The 17295-nt window shown below is 38.1% G+C and overlaps 1 protein-coding gene across 1 annotated transcript in view; it reads left to right on the top strand.

Moving 5' to 3' along the window:
• The window catches only part of RHBDL3 (rhomboid like 3), a 127975-nt gene that overhangs the window by 99931 nt on the left and 10749 nt on the right, over nucleotides 1-17295 (top strand). Inside the window, exons 7-8 of the mRNA XM_026711171.2 lie at nucleotides 6075-6187; nucleotides 12366-12466. Coding sequence (XP_026566956.1) covers nucleotides 6075-6187; nucleotides 12366-12466 — 214 coding nt within the window. The remainder of the gene's footprint in view (nucleotides 1-6074; nucleotides 6188-12365; nucleotides 12467-17295) is intronic.

The raw sequence follows: 17295 nt of genomic DNA, 5'->3' as shown, positions 1-17295 counted from the left end.
AGCTATGTGCCCTTTTAATCTCCTGCAGTATCCCTACCATAATTCCTAGTCACCTATGGTTGCATACCATCCAAATTTCTGGGTGTTCACCACTGAACCATAAACACTAACCAGATAGGCTGGGTTCCTATAACATGGTAGGATAAAAAGCATTTTTTTATTTTTATTTAATTTGCAGTTCAATGTTCTGGTAATCCTCAATTTACAGCCATTCATGTAGTGATTGTTCAAAGTTACAACAGCATTGAAAAAAGTGACTTATGGCTCTTTTTCACATTTATGGCCATTGCAGCATCCCCGTGATCACATGATCAAAATTTGGAGGCTTGATTCTGCCTCATATTTATGATGGTTGCAGTGTCCCTGGAGGTCATGGGATCATCTTTTACGACCTTCTGACAAGCAAAATCAATGGGGATTCATAACCCGATTCACTTAGCAACTGTGTTACTTATCACTTATCACTGATTCACCTAACAATTGTAGCAAGAAAGATTGTAAAATGGGGCAACGTTTACTGTACAACTTTCTCGCTTAGCAATTAAAAATTTGAGCTTAGGGCAGTCTTAAGTTGAGGATTACATGTATTCCCTTTCTCTTTCTGTTACTCATCTGACATAATCTATTGAATTTGTGTCCCTCTGCCTTTTCTGAAATCTCCCTGTTTGTGTGGCTTTTTTTTCTCTTTGTGTATAGCTCTAAATTTCCTGGTAAGATCTTAAGAACAAATTCACTTTCCATTGCAAATTAGTGCAATGGTTTGATAATTTCTACATTCTCTTGCATCTCTCTTCTTTGGTGTCACTGTATATACCAAACTTTTTCACACCATCTGTTCCATATTTGTGTAAACAAAGCTATTAGAACTTTAAACACTTCTTCGCTACAGCTTTAAGCAGTTCAGTGGAAGTGTCATCTGTGTTTGGTGCCTTCCTGTTTCACAATGGTATATTGTCTTATTCCGTTTTTTAATCGAGTCCATTTCTGAATATAATTATACTGTCACTTCCAGATCTACTTGTGGAAGTCTTCTCAGCTGGTAGATCTCATCATCTATCACTCACATTCATTGAAATTATTAGAATCATATCTATACAATTTTCTAGGCAACAATACAAAAACAGCTTGCTGTTGCCTTTTTCAGTCTGATCTTAGGAGCGTCTTTTGCTAGGTACAGGTAGTCCTCAACTCACAGCCATTTGTTTATTGACCATTTGATGTTACAAGGGCATTGAAAAAAGTGAGTTATGGCTGCTTTTCATACTTACAACCATTGCAGCATCTCCATGGTTGCATGATCAAAATTCAGGCACTTGGCAACTTAATCATATTTATGATGGTTGCAGTGTCCCGGGGTCATGTGATCGCCTTTTGCAACCTTCTGACAAGCAAGGTCAATGGGGAAGTCAGATTCACTTAGCAACAACCAGGTGACTAACTTAACAACTGCAGCAATTCACTTAACAACTGTGGCAAGAAAAGTCATAAAATGGGGAAAAACTTATTTAACAACTTCCAAATTGTAGGCTCAGTTGTGGTCATAAGTAGAGGACTAAGTGTAGTTTGCCTTCATCCCCTAAGGGCATATTTCCCAAACCTTGTTCTTCATTATCCAAAATCACTAATCTGAATGTTCTTTTTACCCAATGTAGGTAAAAAACTTTAAGTCAGTTGAAGTATCCTTGTTTGCGTTCGGGTAATGGGTTTGCATGTCATTATCCAAAGAAAAACCACGTTTATTCAATTTTGTGTAATTTACCCAGGTTTGGGAAGCATGGCCTTAGGGCAGGGGTGTCAAACACAAGGCCGCACGCCAGATCCAACCCATGGGCTGCTTAGATCTGGCCCACAGGGCCATCCTGGAAACAGCGAAGGACCGGCCCACGGTTCCTCTGCCAGCAAAAACGGAGCTCGGGAGGGCCATTTTTTCTGGCAGAGGGTTGTAGGAGGCCGTCGCAGCTGAAAACTGAGCTCAGGAGCCCATTTTTACTGGCAGAATGCTCAGGCCACCACCGGCGTCCCTGGCACAAATGACGTTGAGCTAGCCACACCCACCCTGGCCACGCCCACACTCACCCCGGCCTCCCGAGGTCAAACACAATCCTGATGCGGCCCTCAATGAAATCGAGTTTGACACCCCTGCCTTAGGGCTGCCTCTCTCTTGTTTCAACCTTATCATCAATGGTGATTCCCAGGCAGGACCTCAAGGATTCACTGAGTTATGTCTGGCAAGAAAACAAGAACTTTAACATTGGGTCAGTCCTGAAATTACTTAAGATCCCTGACTATAATGCAACGTTGAAAATAGTGGCAGATTTTACTTAATAGCCATTTCAGAATCAAACAGGGAGCTTCTCCAACTGCGACCACCAAATCTAATTGGAACATTTTGGTCCTTTTGCCAATAAATAAATTGTCCTATCCGATTTGCAGAAAATATTTAATTTGTACACACTTCCTAATGAGAGCTTTTTTGTTGTTGTTTAATCTGTGACGATATTGCCCAGTCCTTCTAATGGCAATCCAGTACAGGTAGTCCTTGACTTACGAGCACAATTGAGGCCAAAATTTCTGTTGCTAAGTGAGACATTGGTTAAGTGAGTTACCTCATTTTACAACCTTTCCTGCCAGAGTTGTTAAGTGAATCACTGCAGTTATTAAGTTACTTACAGAGTTGTTAAGTGAATCTGGCTTCCCCATTGACTTTGCTGGTGACATGTGATCACAAAAAGCGTGACTCCAGGACACTGGGATTGTCATAATATGGTTAGCCAAGTGTCTGGATTTTGATCACGCGATCATAGGGATGCTGTAATGGTTATAAATTTGAAAAATGGTCATTAATCCCTTTTTTTAACGTCCTTGGAACTTCAACAGTCATTGAATGAACTGTTGTATGTCAGGACTACCTGTATTTGCATACCCTAAAAGTTTCCATGCACTTATTATAATTTTATTTTAAAGATATTAAAAAGATATTATATTACATCTGGTTTTATCCTATCATTTTCTCTGATCTTTCAATTTCTAGCTGGGCACTACAGAAACGTAAGCTCAACGTATGTGAAGAAAATCAGGCACCCTAAATTCTCTGGGATTTCTTTGAATGAAAGGCATTGACATACTTTAAACACAGCCAGCCACCCTGGAACCTCGAAAGTTTTCAAAGCACTTTAGTCATATTGCAGAACACTTTTCTTACTCCCAAAAAGCTAACCTTTGTCTTGACAAGTATCTTGTTGCTACTAGGCTGCTGTGTGGCTTGAAAAATGTGCTGAATCTTTTAATTATCCTGGGTTGTTGTGTTTTTTTTTTAACACACCCTTGGCTGGTTTCCAGGGGGATCTCTCAGAAGATCAAGTATCCAAAGTCTGCCTTCTGTACATATTAGACTGAACTGGCATTGGATGATTATATTTTTTTGCAGATTCTATACCCTTTGCAAGTGCAAACCATCCCAGCCGCACACCCATTCTCCACTTGAGAAGCAATAGGTGTTAGGGATGGTTGTTTTTTAAGAAAACTGTGTAATATTTAAAATGCTTAGCAATCACTTCCAGCCAAGTTCACCAGCTGGAGAACAAAATAATTCTCAAACAAAGTAATAATGGTATTTGTGCTTTTAAACAATGAGGCCATTATTCTGCCTCCCACCAAAAGGCAAATGTTCACAAAGGTGATGAAATCTATTGTTGCCCTGCTTCCTGCTGTGACTTTAAAATGTTAATGCAGATCTCTTAATTTATTATGCTGATCTGCATTTTGGTGGGGGGAATTACAGCTAGAAGATACCCTGGGAGAAGGGAGTCATTGAGGGGCTGTTTGTGCTTCCCCAGAGAATCCCCAAACATGTGATGTTCATATTTCAGTCCTGATGGCGGGGGCGGGGGGCGGGGGGAAGCTTTCTAAGACCCCCACTGTTGTAAATTTTAGCTTTCGGCTTTAAGGCAGAATGGTCTGCGGGGCCCCACCCCTTTGTGTTCCTGCCATAACTAATGAATTGCATTGATTCAAGGGCCCGCTTGCTTGGTCCCAGAGAAGGGGAAACCTGGATAAATCAATTATATTGTCATCCAAAGAATGACACATTCAGAGCATGTGAAAGCTAATTATGTTTTATGGGCCCTTATTGACTATGGGATACTGATGTGCTTGGCTGCTGCAGAAGCAGGAGCCGTTTAGCTGAATGGAAGGCTCATTTTTAAAGGACCAGTCAAACACTGGGCAAGCAGAAACATGGGCAGAAATAAATCATCGCACTTCAAGAGTTGCAATTTTAAAGACGGTTAAATTCATTGTTAGGGAAAAACTACGAATCTTCCCATGACGTTTCTTCTCATTTAGCTTGCGTTTAGTTGTGATTCTTTCAGTATAAGGGAAAAGGTAGATTTTAAAATCTTGTTTCAAACTTTCCCCCTCATTTGCACTCTAAAAACAACATATTTTGGTTAAATATTATGATAGGTGATTATTGTATAAGGATGCTCACACAGAGAGTTTGCAATCCGCCCTGCCTCCAGTTAAACAATTATGATAATCAGGATCTTTAAAAAAAAAAAAAACTACTCTACAAGAAAATCTGGGCCTAACATCAGATGGCAAATCTTGAACAACTGAGCTGTTCAGTATTCTTGGACACATACCATCTGGCTCGGGAGATTGACAAATTTTTAATTAGTTCATTTATCGCCTTTTATTTGTGCTATTCAAGCAGAATGGTTCATGGATCCAACTTTTGAGGGGGATGAAGTCTGGATATAAAGAATTAAATCTTTTTGCAGTCTCCATCTCTTCCTTTAATGTTCTTGTTAAATAATGAAGTAGCCGTTTCATTTTTCACTAGTTGCTTAAAATCCTGTGCACTTTACTGACCACATTATACACTATGCAGTGTTCAAACCTTGTGGGGTTTTTACTTCTGGAGTTTAGAAACAAAATATAGCTGTTTATATGTGCAAAATCTCTTAACAAAGAGTGTACATGTTCCTTAACATTGTGTTAACATTGATTGTTCAAGAAGCTTAAAAACAAATGCAAATAATTTCCTTTTCATTCTTTGACATATATGTTTCTTCGGTATAGACTTTTAAAATACACAGGTCTCCAATGCGAGGTTTATCTAAAATGTAACTACTTATTTTTCATACAACTTTTGGTAGAATACAGAAAAAAGATCCTTTCTGGGTGTTTTTATAACTTCCTTACTCTATTTTGGTCATATTTATAGCCATGACTTTTAATTTCTATTCTTCAGGCCAGGGATTTTTCTGCATCATTCTTTAGAATGGATGAACATCTGACAACCGCTATGTGTTGCTCCAGAGCCTCTGATTTGCAGCTTCTAAATTGCCCTGGAATGACTGGGCTCAAAATGTTTTATCAGTCTTTCAGGAAAGGAATTCAAAGGCAAAACGGTTCCATTTCACCTTTTAAAAATTTCCAGTGCTTCCAAATTATTTATTTCCCATCTGAAGGCATTAAACCTTTTTAAATTGCCGAATCTTCTCAAACAGTATTGTCCATAAAGAGATAATGTGCCACTGCCATTGGAGATACCCATTGGAACACTAAAGGCTAGATCATTCCTTCATTTGCTTTTTTTTTTTTTTGTTATTTTCACATCTTTGGTGTAAAAGATTTCTGCCCTCAGCAAGATAGCAGAGCAGGGAGTAATAACTTGCATTTGCCCGAAATTATCCAGTTCATTCAAGTTCAGATTTGTACCAATCCATGGTCTTAATTACCATGTCTGATTGATTAATAATAAATTAATTGTGATTAACATATAATAATTATTGTTAATTGAGTTTGGTGGTTAAATATGTAGACCAAATCAGACAAAATTCTTGAACTGTAATTATTATTTTTAAATTAAAAAGCATGTCTTAAATTAAAAAGCATGTTTCTTTGGAAAACTAAGAAGCTTAGGCAGTCTAGTGCTTTTAAATTGTCTTTTAAAGTAAATAATATTTTATCAAAGGGGCTATATAAAGGCTTTCAAAATATTTTTACAAAACATCACTCGGGTAATAATAATAATAATAAAGTAAAGTGATACAGTGCTATTTCCTCAGGATAGAACACCTTGGACTCAACGTAGTCCTTCAGCTTCTGGTTGGAGTTCCCCTTGAAATGGTTCATGGTGCAACAAGGATTGGATTTGTCTATATTGCTGGAGTTATAGCAGGTAAGCGCTATGACTGATATCGGTTAGCCATCATTACTTTGGGGCCCACAACAACGTTTAAAAGCTGCCCATTTTTGTCATTGCATCCTTTAGAAAAGCATTTGTCCTCCGTCCAGCATTTCGGAAGCAAGGTTGTAGTTCTGGAATTCTTTAACACCCATGAGACTTTCCTTGTCAACGAAGCCGAGAGCGTTAAAAAGGCGTTTTATGCCTTTTTTATGCCCATCGTTTAGTGAATTTCACAATCATTTAGTGAACCAATAGTTTGCCATGGAGCATTTTTTGCTAGAAGCAAGAAGAAAATGCTGTTTTCTGGCAAGACATCATAAATCAAATGAGCTTGGAGGATGCTGCAAACAGCCATAAACACAGACCAGTTGCTGGGCATCCAGAATGTGTTGCGGGGGCAGCTTTTGGAACTTTTAATCCAATGTGTAAGTACCTTTTGGGGGCCCATCATAATTGAGGATTGCTTTTTGGTTTTGGGTTAGTTTTTTTGGTTAGAACGAAAAGGCAACTAACGCTGATAACCCAGGAATTTCTTAGAATAGATGACACCGTTTCATACACTGATTTTTACATTTGTGTTGCACTTTTCCTGTTAGTCCAGCTTTTCTGCTCTATTTTTTAATAAGATGTTTTTTAAATTGAAAGATGCTGGGTAGGTGAAAAAATCAAAAGTGTGATTAAAATAATAAAGTAAAGTGTGTTTGTTATGTGGCTGGAATAGTGATCTTTTGCTGTTAATTCCTCTTTCAGTTTTCCCTGTCAAGACTTTCTTTTCTTCACTCTAATGAACAAAAGATGTTTTAATAGAAATATAGTTTAACTGAACAGGAATAAGATGCTGTGAAAAAATAAACAAACAAATAAATAACGGTGGAAAGTATAATTGTTATAATTGGATGGCAAAATTATAGATGGGAACTCAATAAACATCTGAGGATTTATAAATTGGAACCTGGATATCTGATGGTAGCAATGGAGATGGCAGGATTTATGCCCCGAGGGAGAGGGAGGGCAGGAGAGAAAAATGAATTTGGAAAACTCACTTTGCATCGTGGAAGGTCTTCCTTTAGACTCCATTCCATTATGGAGTCCTCCTTCCAAAATGAACTAATTTAGTAGCTAAATGAGAACAAATGCTGAGATGAAGCCGCAATTCAAGTATATTTACAGGCTTCACATATGACCATTTCTTCGTCATCTTTCCTTTTTCTTATTTGTTACCTCTCTGAAATATGTCCTGTCGGCAGGGTTTTTCCCCTCCTTAACAAATTTACTCTGGAAATGAAAGTGACAAGAAGAGCAATGGGAAGATCCAGGAAGCTTTTAAAAACAGAGGCCGGTGTCATCTGGACCACTCATAAAATTCTGTTAACGAAACAATTACAAAATAAAAACCCTCTCTTATTCCTCTACTTTGGATTTTTCTCACCTTTTCTTGTTTGAGATATTAATGAGAACCGGTATAATATAATGGTTAAGGTGCTGGTTTAGGGATGGAGAACTTCATATTCAGGTCCCCAGATATACAATGGAGTGATTATGGGATGACTACTCTCTGTCTCTCTCCTGGGGCACATTTCCTTCTGTGGAGATAAATTAGGAGACCTAATAAATACTGCCTTGAGCTTCCCAAGGAAAAATGGAATACAAATGCAAATGCTAAAGCTAATAATAATGATAGATGGTAATGATGCAGTGGTTTCTTTTGTGTTTAATTTTAGGGAAGAATGTTATGTACATTCAAAGCTAGTTTGATGTAGTGATCAAGGTGCTGGCCTAGAAACCAGGATTTCTAGGGAGTTCTAGTCCTGCCTTAGCCATGAAAATCGGAGGGGTGGTGTTGAGCCAGTCATTCACTTTCAGCCCACAGGAACCACACCCACAGGACTGTTGTCGTGGGGGAAGGAGGAGGAGCAAGGAGTATTATGCACTGTATGTTATAAACTTACTTATAAAAAAAATAGCGCCAGGATGCAAATAAATAAATAAATCCTCTCCCTGCTAGCATTCAGGAAATCACTCCCTCAACTTCCTGGTGTTTTAAAGGGGCCTTAAGCAAGCAAGATTGAAGCCCCCTTTATCACCTCTTCTTTGTTCCCACTTGGGTTTGCTGTCTTTGCTATTTTTGCTCTTTTTTGCATTGTATTGTTTTCTTGTTTTACATGTTTTTAACAATTTGTATTTGTATACTGCCCAATGTCACAAGGACGGCTGAATGTATATTTAATAAATTATTAGACTCCATAACAACATCCTCCTCCTCCTCCTCCTCCTCCTCCTCCTCCTCCTCCTCCTTCTTCTTCTTCTTCTTCTTCTTCTTCTTCTTCTTCTTCTTCTTCTTCTTCTTCTTCTTCTTCTTCTTCTTCTTCTGTTTTTATTATTCTCTTCTAGTTTAATTTCACATTTGAGATTTGGACTGTATGTTATTTCAGTTCTGTGGCTATTTGCTTTTTGTTTTTACTGTGGCCCTGTAATCACTGAGAGGTATAAGATGGTGGCAGTACAAAACCTGAAAATAGTGAGTAATGAATCAATCAATCAATCAACAAGCAAGCCAGGCTTTCACGTCTGAAATGACCTGCTTGAAAAGGGGCAGGAGTTCTGAGAGGGAAGCTGTTGAAGAAGCCAAAATATGGTTTTTAGGCAGAACAAGTAGTCTTTTGGGAGATAAAAAGGTTTTTGAAGTGACATGATGCCTTGCTGGGGCCAGGAAGCCATTGACCCTGGTGGGGTAGTTTTAGTTAAGTGGTGTGGAATCGAGTCAATTTAGGGAAATCATGGAGGTGAGATGGGGTCTCAGAGGCTGTAGAAGTTCAGGTGAGGGATTTATCAGGATGAATGGCTGATCCTGAGAAGATAGGAAGGATGGATAGTTCTGGAGAAAGATGGTGGAGAAAAGGACTGGGTAGCTAAGGAAAACCACTCATATTACTGGCACCAGTGGCTGATTTTGGGAGATTCGTGATTGTAGAGTTGCTGAAGCAATAGGCTGGGAAGAGATGTGGAAACTGTCAGCTGGGGATTGCCAAGACTGTGGAGGAGGAAGTTTCCTGGACCTTTGGCTCCTGCTGGGTTCACAGGTAAAAGTCATAGCCAGGGGGAGGACTGTTACCGGGTTCATTTGAGACATCTGTGGCCCAACCTAGTGCAGGAAGCCCTGGCAATGGTGACTCAGGCCACTATTGATAATCCTCAACTTACAACCACAATTGAGCCCAAAATTTATGTTGCAAAACTCACTTCACAAATATCTCACTTAGCAACAGAAATTTGGACTCAATTATGATCGTAAGTTGAGGACTACCTGTAGTATTTTCTCCAGAGTCTGTTCTTTGGACCAAAAATATAGAAAGTTGGATGTGGAGAATCCAAAGAAATAAATAATCCTGTATTTTCCACTATCCTTTTCTTTATCTTGCATGAAGCTTTTTTCTGGGTATGGATTTGGTGTGATGGCAGCTTTTACTTTGTGTAGCATCCCTCCATTATTTTATTTCCAAACATTTATTAGACAGGAAGCTCTGTAAACTATTTCCATCAAGGGGCCCTGTTATTACATGTTATGTCACGATCAGTGTACTTTTTGTTTGATTTCTAAAGCTGTTAACAAGCACATGGCTATCCTGGCAATAACTACAGCAAAGACAGTCTTGTTGCAATTAACTTCAGTGAGCAATAATTCTCCCCTGAAGTGATTTCTGCAGTGTAATTTACCAGTTGGTTGCCCATAAACTGTTGGCTGGTTGCAACCTGGAAATTTTTGTTCACTTAATCAGAACAACCAAGCAGAAAAAGAAAACTGGAGTCTCATGGTTTATTATCGTGGCATTTTCTTTGGCTTCTTAGCTGGGCACCACTAGTTTCTCTCACAATATTATGCATGATTGATAAATGTCTTTTGTGCAAGGAAATCAACAACACTAAACCACACCAACGGTTGCATTAGCTCATGATTTTTTTAATGTTACTTTATTGAATAGGCTACGATGGCCTGATGCACTCATAATGCTGAGCCATATATTATGTTTTATAAACCCCAATAGCTACGAGGATGTTGCAAAAGGGATGGGCTGTTTGCAGGCCCCAAATTAATGTACGTGCCTAATAAAGTTGTCTCTTATCACAGTTGATAAACTGCTTCCCACCATTTTGAGGCAAGACACATTAAATACACTAATGAACATTTAAGGAAAGAACAGGGCCTAAAACTTACCCTCTTCCAAATGAGCTTTTATCACATTATGTGATATCTCAGCTCTATCCAGCCCACTGTAACTCTCATTGTCCTGAAATATTTTAAGTTTAGCTATGAAATGTTTATGACTGGTGAGGGCCAAAATCCACCTCATGACCTGTTTGTGGTCTCTTACTGCTTATTGGGCCCCCTGAATAGCTGCTGGGAGACAGAATATATTGGACCAAGCAGGGCCTTGTTTTGATTCATTAGGTTTAAAGAATTGTCCAATTCAGCTACTTAACACCATTCTTCTCTTTCGCAAAAGGAGCTCATCTGAGTGAGTTAAAAGATATAAAAGCACTAAAAAGTAAATAGTCAAAACTTTTGTACAAGTTCAGGCTCAAAGCAACAACATGGATAGCCCTCAACTTACAACAGTTCATTTAGTGACTGTTTAAAGTTAAAACAGGACTGGAAAAAGTGACTTATGATTATTTTTCATACTTATGCTCGTTGCAGCAGCCCCATGATCACGTGATCAAAATTCAGATTCTTGGGCAACTGACTCATATTTATGACGGTTGCAATGTCCCGGGGTCGTGTGATCATTATTTGTGACCTTCTGACAAGGAAAATCAATGGGAAATGACTTTTCACCTTCACTGAACCATCGTGTTACCAATTTTAACAACTGCAGAGTTTCACTTAACAACTGTGGCAAGAAAGGTCATAAAATGGGGCAAAATTCACTTAACAAATATCTCGCTTAGCAGCAGAAATGTTGGGCTCAATATTGGTCATAAGGCGAGGACTACCTGTATAGACCAGAAGGGCAATCACAATGTAAGAATTAAGCCATGGCCAAGTCAAATGCCTATTGAAAAAGAAATGTTTTTGCATGCTAGTGGAGTGCACTCTTCCAAAACAGGATGGTAATCTAAATTCTTGAAGCAGTATAAAAGAAACTGTAATTATATTTAAGACATCTGGCAAGTGGACCTGCTTTTAAACTCATTAACAACTCGCCTCAGGATGTAGGGCTGAAGCACATTAATTTTGAACCCATTTCAAAATTATATATATTTATATATGTTTAATGTTTTACTTTTTTAAAAAAAAAATACGTTTTACAGATGTCTAGGACATCCCACAAACTCATGTAATGGAATCTGGCAACTGAAATCTAATCTGATCTGATCATATGGCAAAACATACATATGAGCCCCTTACTTTGGAGAGGACCCATTGAGCTTTCTCTGCAAAGACTGAGTAACAGGACAACTTATTGGACAGTAAAATGATATTATCCCTTTCGTTACAGCAGATGGCAGGAGCTACCCAATCTTGGCTGACCTCAAAAAAGTTAAAAAGGGATGGATCTAGTTGGATGTAAGACCAAGAAGAAATCCTAAGGTTTTTGATCTGACTGGGTAGTTGGAAAAAAAAATTGGTGGAAGATAATTGCAAACTGTTTCAGTTTTGCTGTTAAATCAAACAATATGTCCATATAGATTGGCGATTGAACTCTCAGTCTTTTTCAAGAAAGTACAGGAAGTCCTTGACTTACAACAGTTCATTTAGTGATTGCTCTGTTACAATGGCACTGAAAAAAATGACTGTTTTTCTTTGCAGCATCCCCATGGTCATGTGACCAAAATTCACTTGCTTATTGTCTCATATTTTTGACAGTTACAATGTCCCCAGGTTACGTGATCAGCTTTTGCAACCTTCTGACAAGCAAAGTCAATGGGAAAGCCAGATTCACTTAACAACCGTGTTTAACAACTGCAATGATTCACTTAAGAATTGTGGCAAGAAAAGTCATAAAAATGGGGCAAAACTAACTTAACTACTGTCTCACTTAGCAGCCAAAATTTTGGTCATAAGTCTACGACCTGTATAATACTACCTGTATTCATAGAAAGGGTGGGAGGGGATGTTTGTCATTTGTTCTTACCTTGTTTTTTTGTGTTTGTTTTGTATTTCTCCAAGGTTCCCTGGCAGTGTCCATTGCTGATATGACTGCACCTGTTGTGGGTTCATCTGGAGGGGTGTATGCTCTTATTTCTGCTCATTTAGCCAATATAGTAATGGTAAGCCCTGGATTAAGCAGAACGCAGATTGCCTTTGTGACCAGAATGTGCTGTTTATTGGATATGGATTCATTTATGTGACAGCTGAACTGTTGTTTTCAATCCAGCCTGAACAAATAATATCAAGGTTTAGTTGTTGTCATTATTGTTTTATTTTTCTTAGGCTTATGTTGATTATCAGCAAGTAAACAAGTATCTCACATACTTCCATTTACAATAACCAACAGATCTGATTTTATGTATTGTATGAGCATGGGAGAATTAGTTCTCGTACAGTCAATTTAAAAAAAAAAACAGCGATAACTCTGACCATTGCCAAAGCAAGGGACAGATGGAAACCATTTCCTATCTGCAAAAGAAAGAACTGGGTAGCCCATTAAAAGGACTGAATATTGTTTTTATATATTGCATACTGCCCATTTCCAGTAAACCAAGAGAAGTCAACCAATTTAGGTCTATTGGTATGTATGAGTTAAGCCAGGATCTGAAAAGCTATGAATTATGGCTTTTTGTTTAACAACTTCGGAGGGGGGCAGGTTGGGAAAGGCTAGTCTGTGGTACAATACAGCTAAAGGAAGACTACTATTAGATTTTCAGGTGCCAAAAATCCACTGTGTATTTCATTGCCCACCCCAAAAAATTCTCATTGTATCCAGCCCTGCCAATTAAAAATATAAATAATTCTAGCTTAATGTTAGCGAGGGAGATTCTTGGATGGTGAAAATGATGCATTTGGCACTCAAAGCACATTCATCACAATATTTGTTACACTTTGCTTTGCTTTTCCTCCTGAGGGGCTGACTCCATCAAACCTTTTTACTTTCCCTGGAAGTCCTTGGATAACTGCAAATAATAAAAAAAAAATGCCTGTGCCTTTCGAATGAAATATTCCTGGAAATAAATAAAGTGAGAAGAAACATAAAGCAAGTCACCCTATGGGAAATAATAGATAAACAAACCAAATAAAAACACAGGATTTATCAGCGGCTTCCACAGTTTTCCAAGTGCATTATTATCTCTGTGGAAAAATGAACCAAAGAAAGCTTCTAAAGATGCCTTCCCTCCCACAAAAAAGCTGGATTGATTTCTAGCATCTTTACTGATGCTTATCTAAAATGTTTGCACTTCATTTCCCAGGATTCCTCCCTACCATAAAAAAGCACAAGGTTGAGTGAGAGTCATAGATCATAAAGGCCAATTATATACAACTCAGAAATGCTTACAAATGGTTCAGGTCACATATTGAAATATCACCTTGAAGGCCTGTTTGTACCTCTCTGATTTTGCCTTTGTGGATTGTCAGATTCATTTCCAGGGCACAACCATATTGCATCAATAACCACAGTTACTTACCTTGACTTATGACCACAATTTGAGTCCATATTTTCTGTTTCTAAGCAAGACATTTGCTAAGCGAATTTTGCCCCATTCTTGCCACAGTTGCTAAGTGAATTACTGCAGTTGTCAAGTTAGTGACATGGTTGTTAAGTGAATCTAACTCCCATTGCCTTGGCTTGTCAGAAAGTCACAACAGGCGATTAAAAACAGATTGAAATTACAGAAGATTAAAAGTAATCTAAAAAAACACTAGTTTGGAGCAGAGCAGTGTTGGTGCCTTCATTGTTATTATACCAAACCTAGATCTCCAGCCTAGATCTTCTCCATCAAAAATTCCTCGGCTGATGGGATCTGAAGTAGACCTCTACTGCCAGCAAGAGTGGGGCCAGCCAATAGGATCAGGAGCAGACAGATCCTCAGATATCTTAGACTCATGCCATAGAGGGCTTTAAATGTGATAAGCAACACCCTGAATTGGACCCAGAAGCAGATTGGCAATTGGGGCAGCTTGCATAACGGTGGTGTTACATATGCGAAACCAACTTAGGGGCCTCTAACACTGTCTGCACTGCCACATTTCGGACAATTGTAGTTTCAGAATACTCTTCAAGGGTAGCCCCCCTGTAAAGCGCATTATAATAATAATCCAAACAAGATGACGAGGGCATTAGTTACTGAATGCGGGGGCCACAGGATCCAGAAAATGATGCAGTTGGCACGCAACATGAAGTTGTGCAAAGGCTGTCCTAGCCACACCGGCCACCTGCTTTTTGAGCAGGAGTTGCAAGTCTAAGAGAATCTCAAAGTGATGCACTGGGTCTATCTGAGGTAGTGCCATCCCATCCAGAACTAAAGATGATAAATCTCCAGATCCCAAGGCTCCATGTGTCCACAGCAACTTCGTCTTACCAGAGTTCATATGAAGTCTGTTGTTCCCCATCCAGTCCCCATCCAGGCCACAACTTCCAGGCACTGAAAAAGGGCAGCTGCAACATCACTTGGATCACCAGGGATGGAGATGTAAAGCTGAGTGTCATCAGCATATCAATGATATCTCACCCCGTGGAGTCAGTCACCCAGCCGTTTCTTATATATGTTAAAAAGAATGGAGAAAGTACCAAGCAGAGCAGTACCTCACAAAGGAATGGCCGTGGGCTGGATCTCTCACCCCCTAACAACACTGAATAGAACTGACCATAGAGAAAGGAAGGAATGGAACCAGCACAACACTGTGCTGCATAGTCCCACATCACATTTACTAATTTTTTTTAAAGTTTTCTATTTTAACTACACACAAAACAACATAAAACATACAACATAAAACATAAAAACATCATCCTTCTTCATAAATTTACAAACAGTGTATCAGTTGGTTTACCACTTTTTTTGTGTGCATCCATTTCCTAAACGCTAATATATATTACATAATAACTCATATTATCAATCAACAATTGTATAACCTAGTATCATTACTGAGAAGTCATTTAACTATATTTTTATTAATTCATACTTTAACGAGATAACTATAATTTACTTAATTTATTTTGCAACAAATCATAAGATTATACCAAATCTATCTTAATAAAATTTTATAAAAATAATATCAAAAAAAATTATATCCTAAATCTAAATATTCTATTATTGTGTTTTATTATCTAACCATTGATAAAAAAGATCCCAAACTTCATAAAATTGTTTATCTTCTTGTTCTCTAATTTACTAATTTTTGAATGGTCAACTGAACAGATGTTCCAGAAACCCAAACTTACTTTATCAGGTAATTCCTGAAGAGGAGGAATCACAATTGGATTCACTATTGTGCATTGGAATTACAGTATATTGATTTTAAAAATCTGCTGAATATGAATCAGTTTCATCACATTTGGAAGGGCTTGAATCAAAACCAATTGGCTATCGCAGAAGCCAAATCTGAAGTGAAGCCAAACGTTTAATGTAATTTTGTTGCAGGCAGCCCTTGTGGTACCAACTCAGCTGTCAAACCAGTCTGCAGTCACGGATTCTAGTCTAGTTTAAATGTTGTATTATATTCCAAACCTCTTGACCATTTTTCTGTAGTTCATGTGCTTGCTTTTTATAGAAATAGACTGGTAAATCTGCAGAAAGCAATTAATAAACAAATTAGCTCCATAATCAAAAATTCTTCCTATGTGTTTGTTTTATTCTCTGTTTTCCCAAAGGATGATAATAAGGGACAGATGCTGGTGTATTTAATGAACGGCTAAATATATCCATCATCCCTCTCTTTTATAGATTTTCATGAATGTATGCATACATATCCTTATTAAAATGTTAAGAAAAGTGTAAGGGTTTCAATAAAGTTATAGATGGGTTCGCTTTTGAATAATAACAAGGAAACTGTGAATGGCATCTAATCCATATGAATCTATGCCATATATATAGTGTTATATCTTGCACATTCATAATATATGGATAAACTATTGATTTTTCTTCTTTGGGGTCTTAAGGCCAAATCCATTGTTCTGTAATATTTTATTTATATCAAAATATACAAGTCCACAGTTTAACTGACAAAAATGTGAAAATATTATAAAGTGTGTGTGTGTGTGTGTGTGTGTATGTTGTAAACATACATACAAAATTCTGAGTGGCAGCCGTCACTATTATATCTGTGCTACTAGACACACACAGAGAACATGGAGGGTCTATGACAATTTGCCACAGACAACTTGCCACAGCCAAGTGGGCCACAGGACAACTTGCCATGACCAACTTGCCATGGGACAACTTGCTGCAGGACAAGACTTAATATCAAAGAAATGGTGAAACAGAATAATTAAAGAAAGGATTCAAAATGAGGAACAGAATGAAATGTGAATGACAAAAATTAAAATATTTTTAAATTAATTTTGAATAATTAAATTGAATTATCATATTGTCCTGCAGCAAGTTGTCCCATGGCGAGTTGGCCATGACAAGCTATCCCACAGCAAGTTGGCCATGGCAAGCTGATCAAGGCAAGCTGGCTGCAGCGAGAGGGCTGTGGTAAGTTGTCCCATTCTGGAGAGAGATCACTTAGCCAGAAGATGCTTTGACCCCTGTCCCTGCCTATTTCTTGAATAGCCAGCTTTTATTGTATTTCCCTTCTTCCATTTTTAAAACTTGTCCTTTTTTGTTTCTCAGTTTATCAGATAGTCTCTTTATCTCATGACTTTCATCATGTCTTCAATTTTTATCCCCCTTTGACATTATTTGTTTGAGCTTTAATGAGCTCGATCAGACTTGTATCATCTACAAGACTTTATCCAAATTTTCCAATAAAAATATAGAAGTATAGCAATCTCAGGACTGATTCATATCCATCATTCAGTATCTGTCTCCTTTGATGAGGACCTGCTGATGAATTTTGAGGTAGCTTTTCAGCTACTGTAATGTCATTAGTGTCCAAAATATTGATTTATATTTTACTGGAGCTTCCTTTTCTACCATTTTTAAGATGTGGACAATATTTG

The sequence above is a fragment of the Pseudonaja textilis genome, chromosome 2 (genome assembly GCF_049901715.1).
Source record: "Pseudonaja textilis isolate UNSWEBS1 chromosome 2, rPseTex1.2, whole genome shotgun sequence".
In the NCBI taxonomy this organism is placed as follows: domain Eukaryota; kingdom Metazoa; phylum Chordata; class Lepidosauria; order Squamata; family Elapidae; genus Pseudonaja; species Pseudonaja textilis.
The sequence above is the reverse complement of the archived record's forward strand: the minus strand, read 5'-3'. Positions and strand labels throughout refer to the sequence as shown.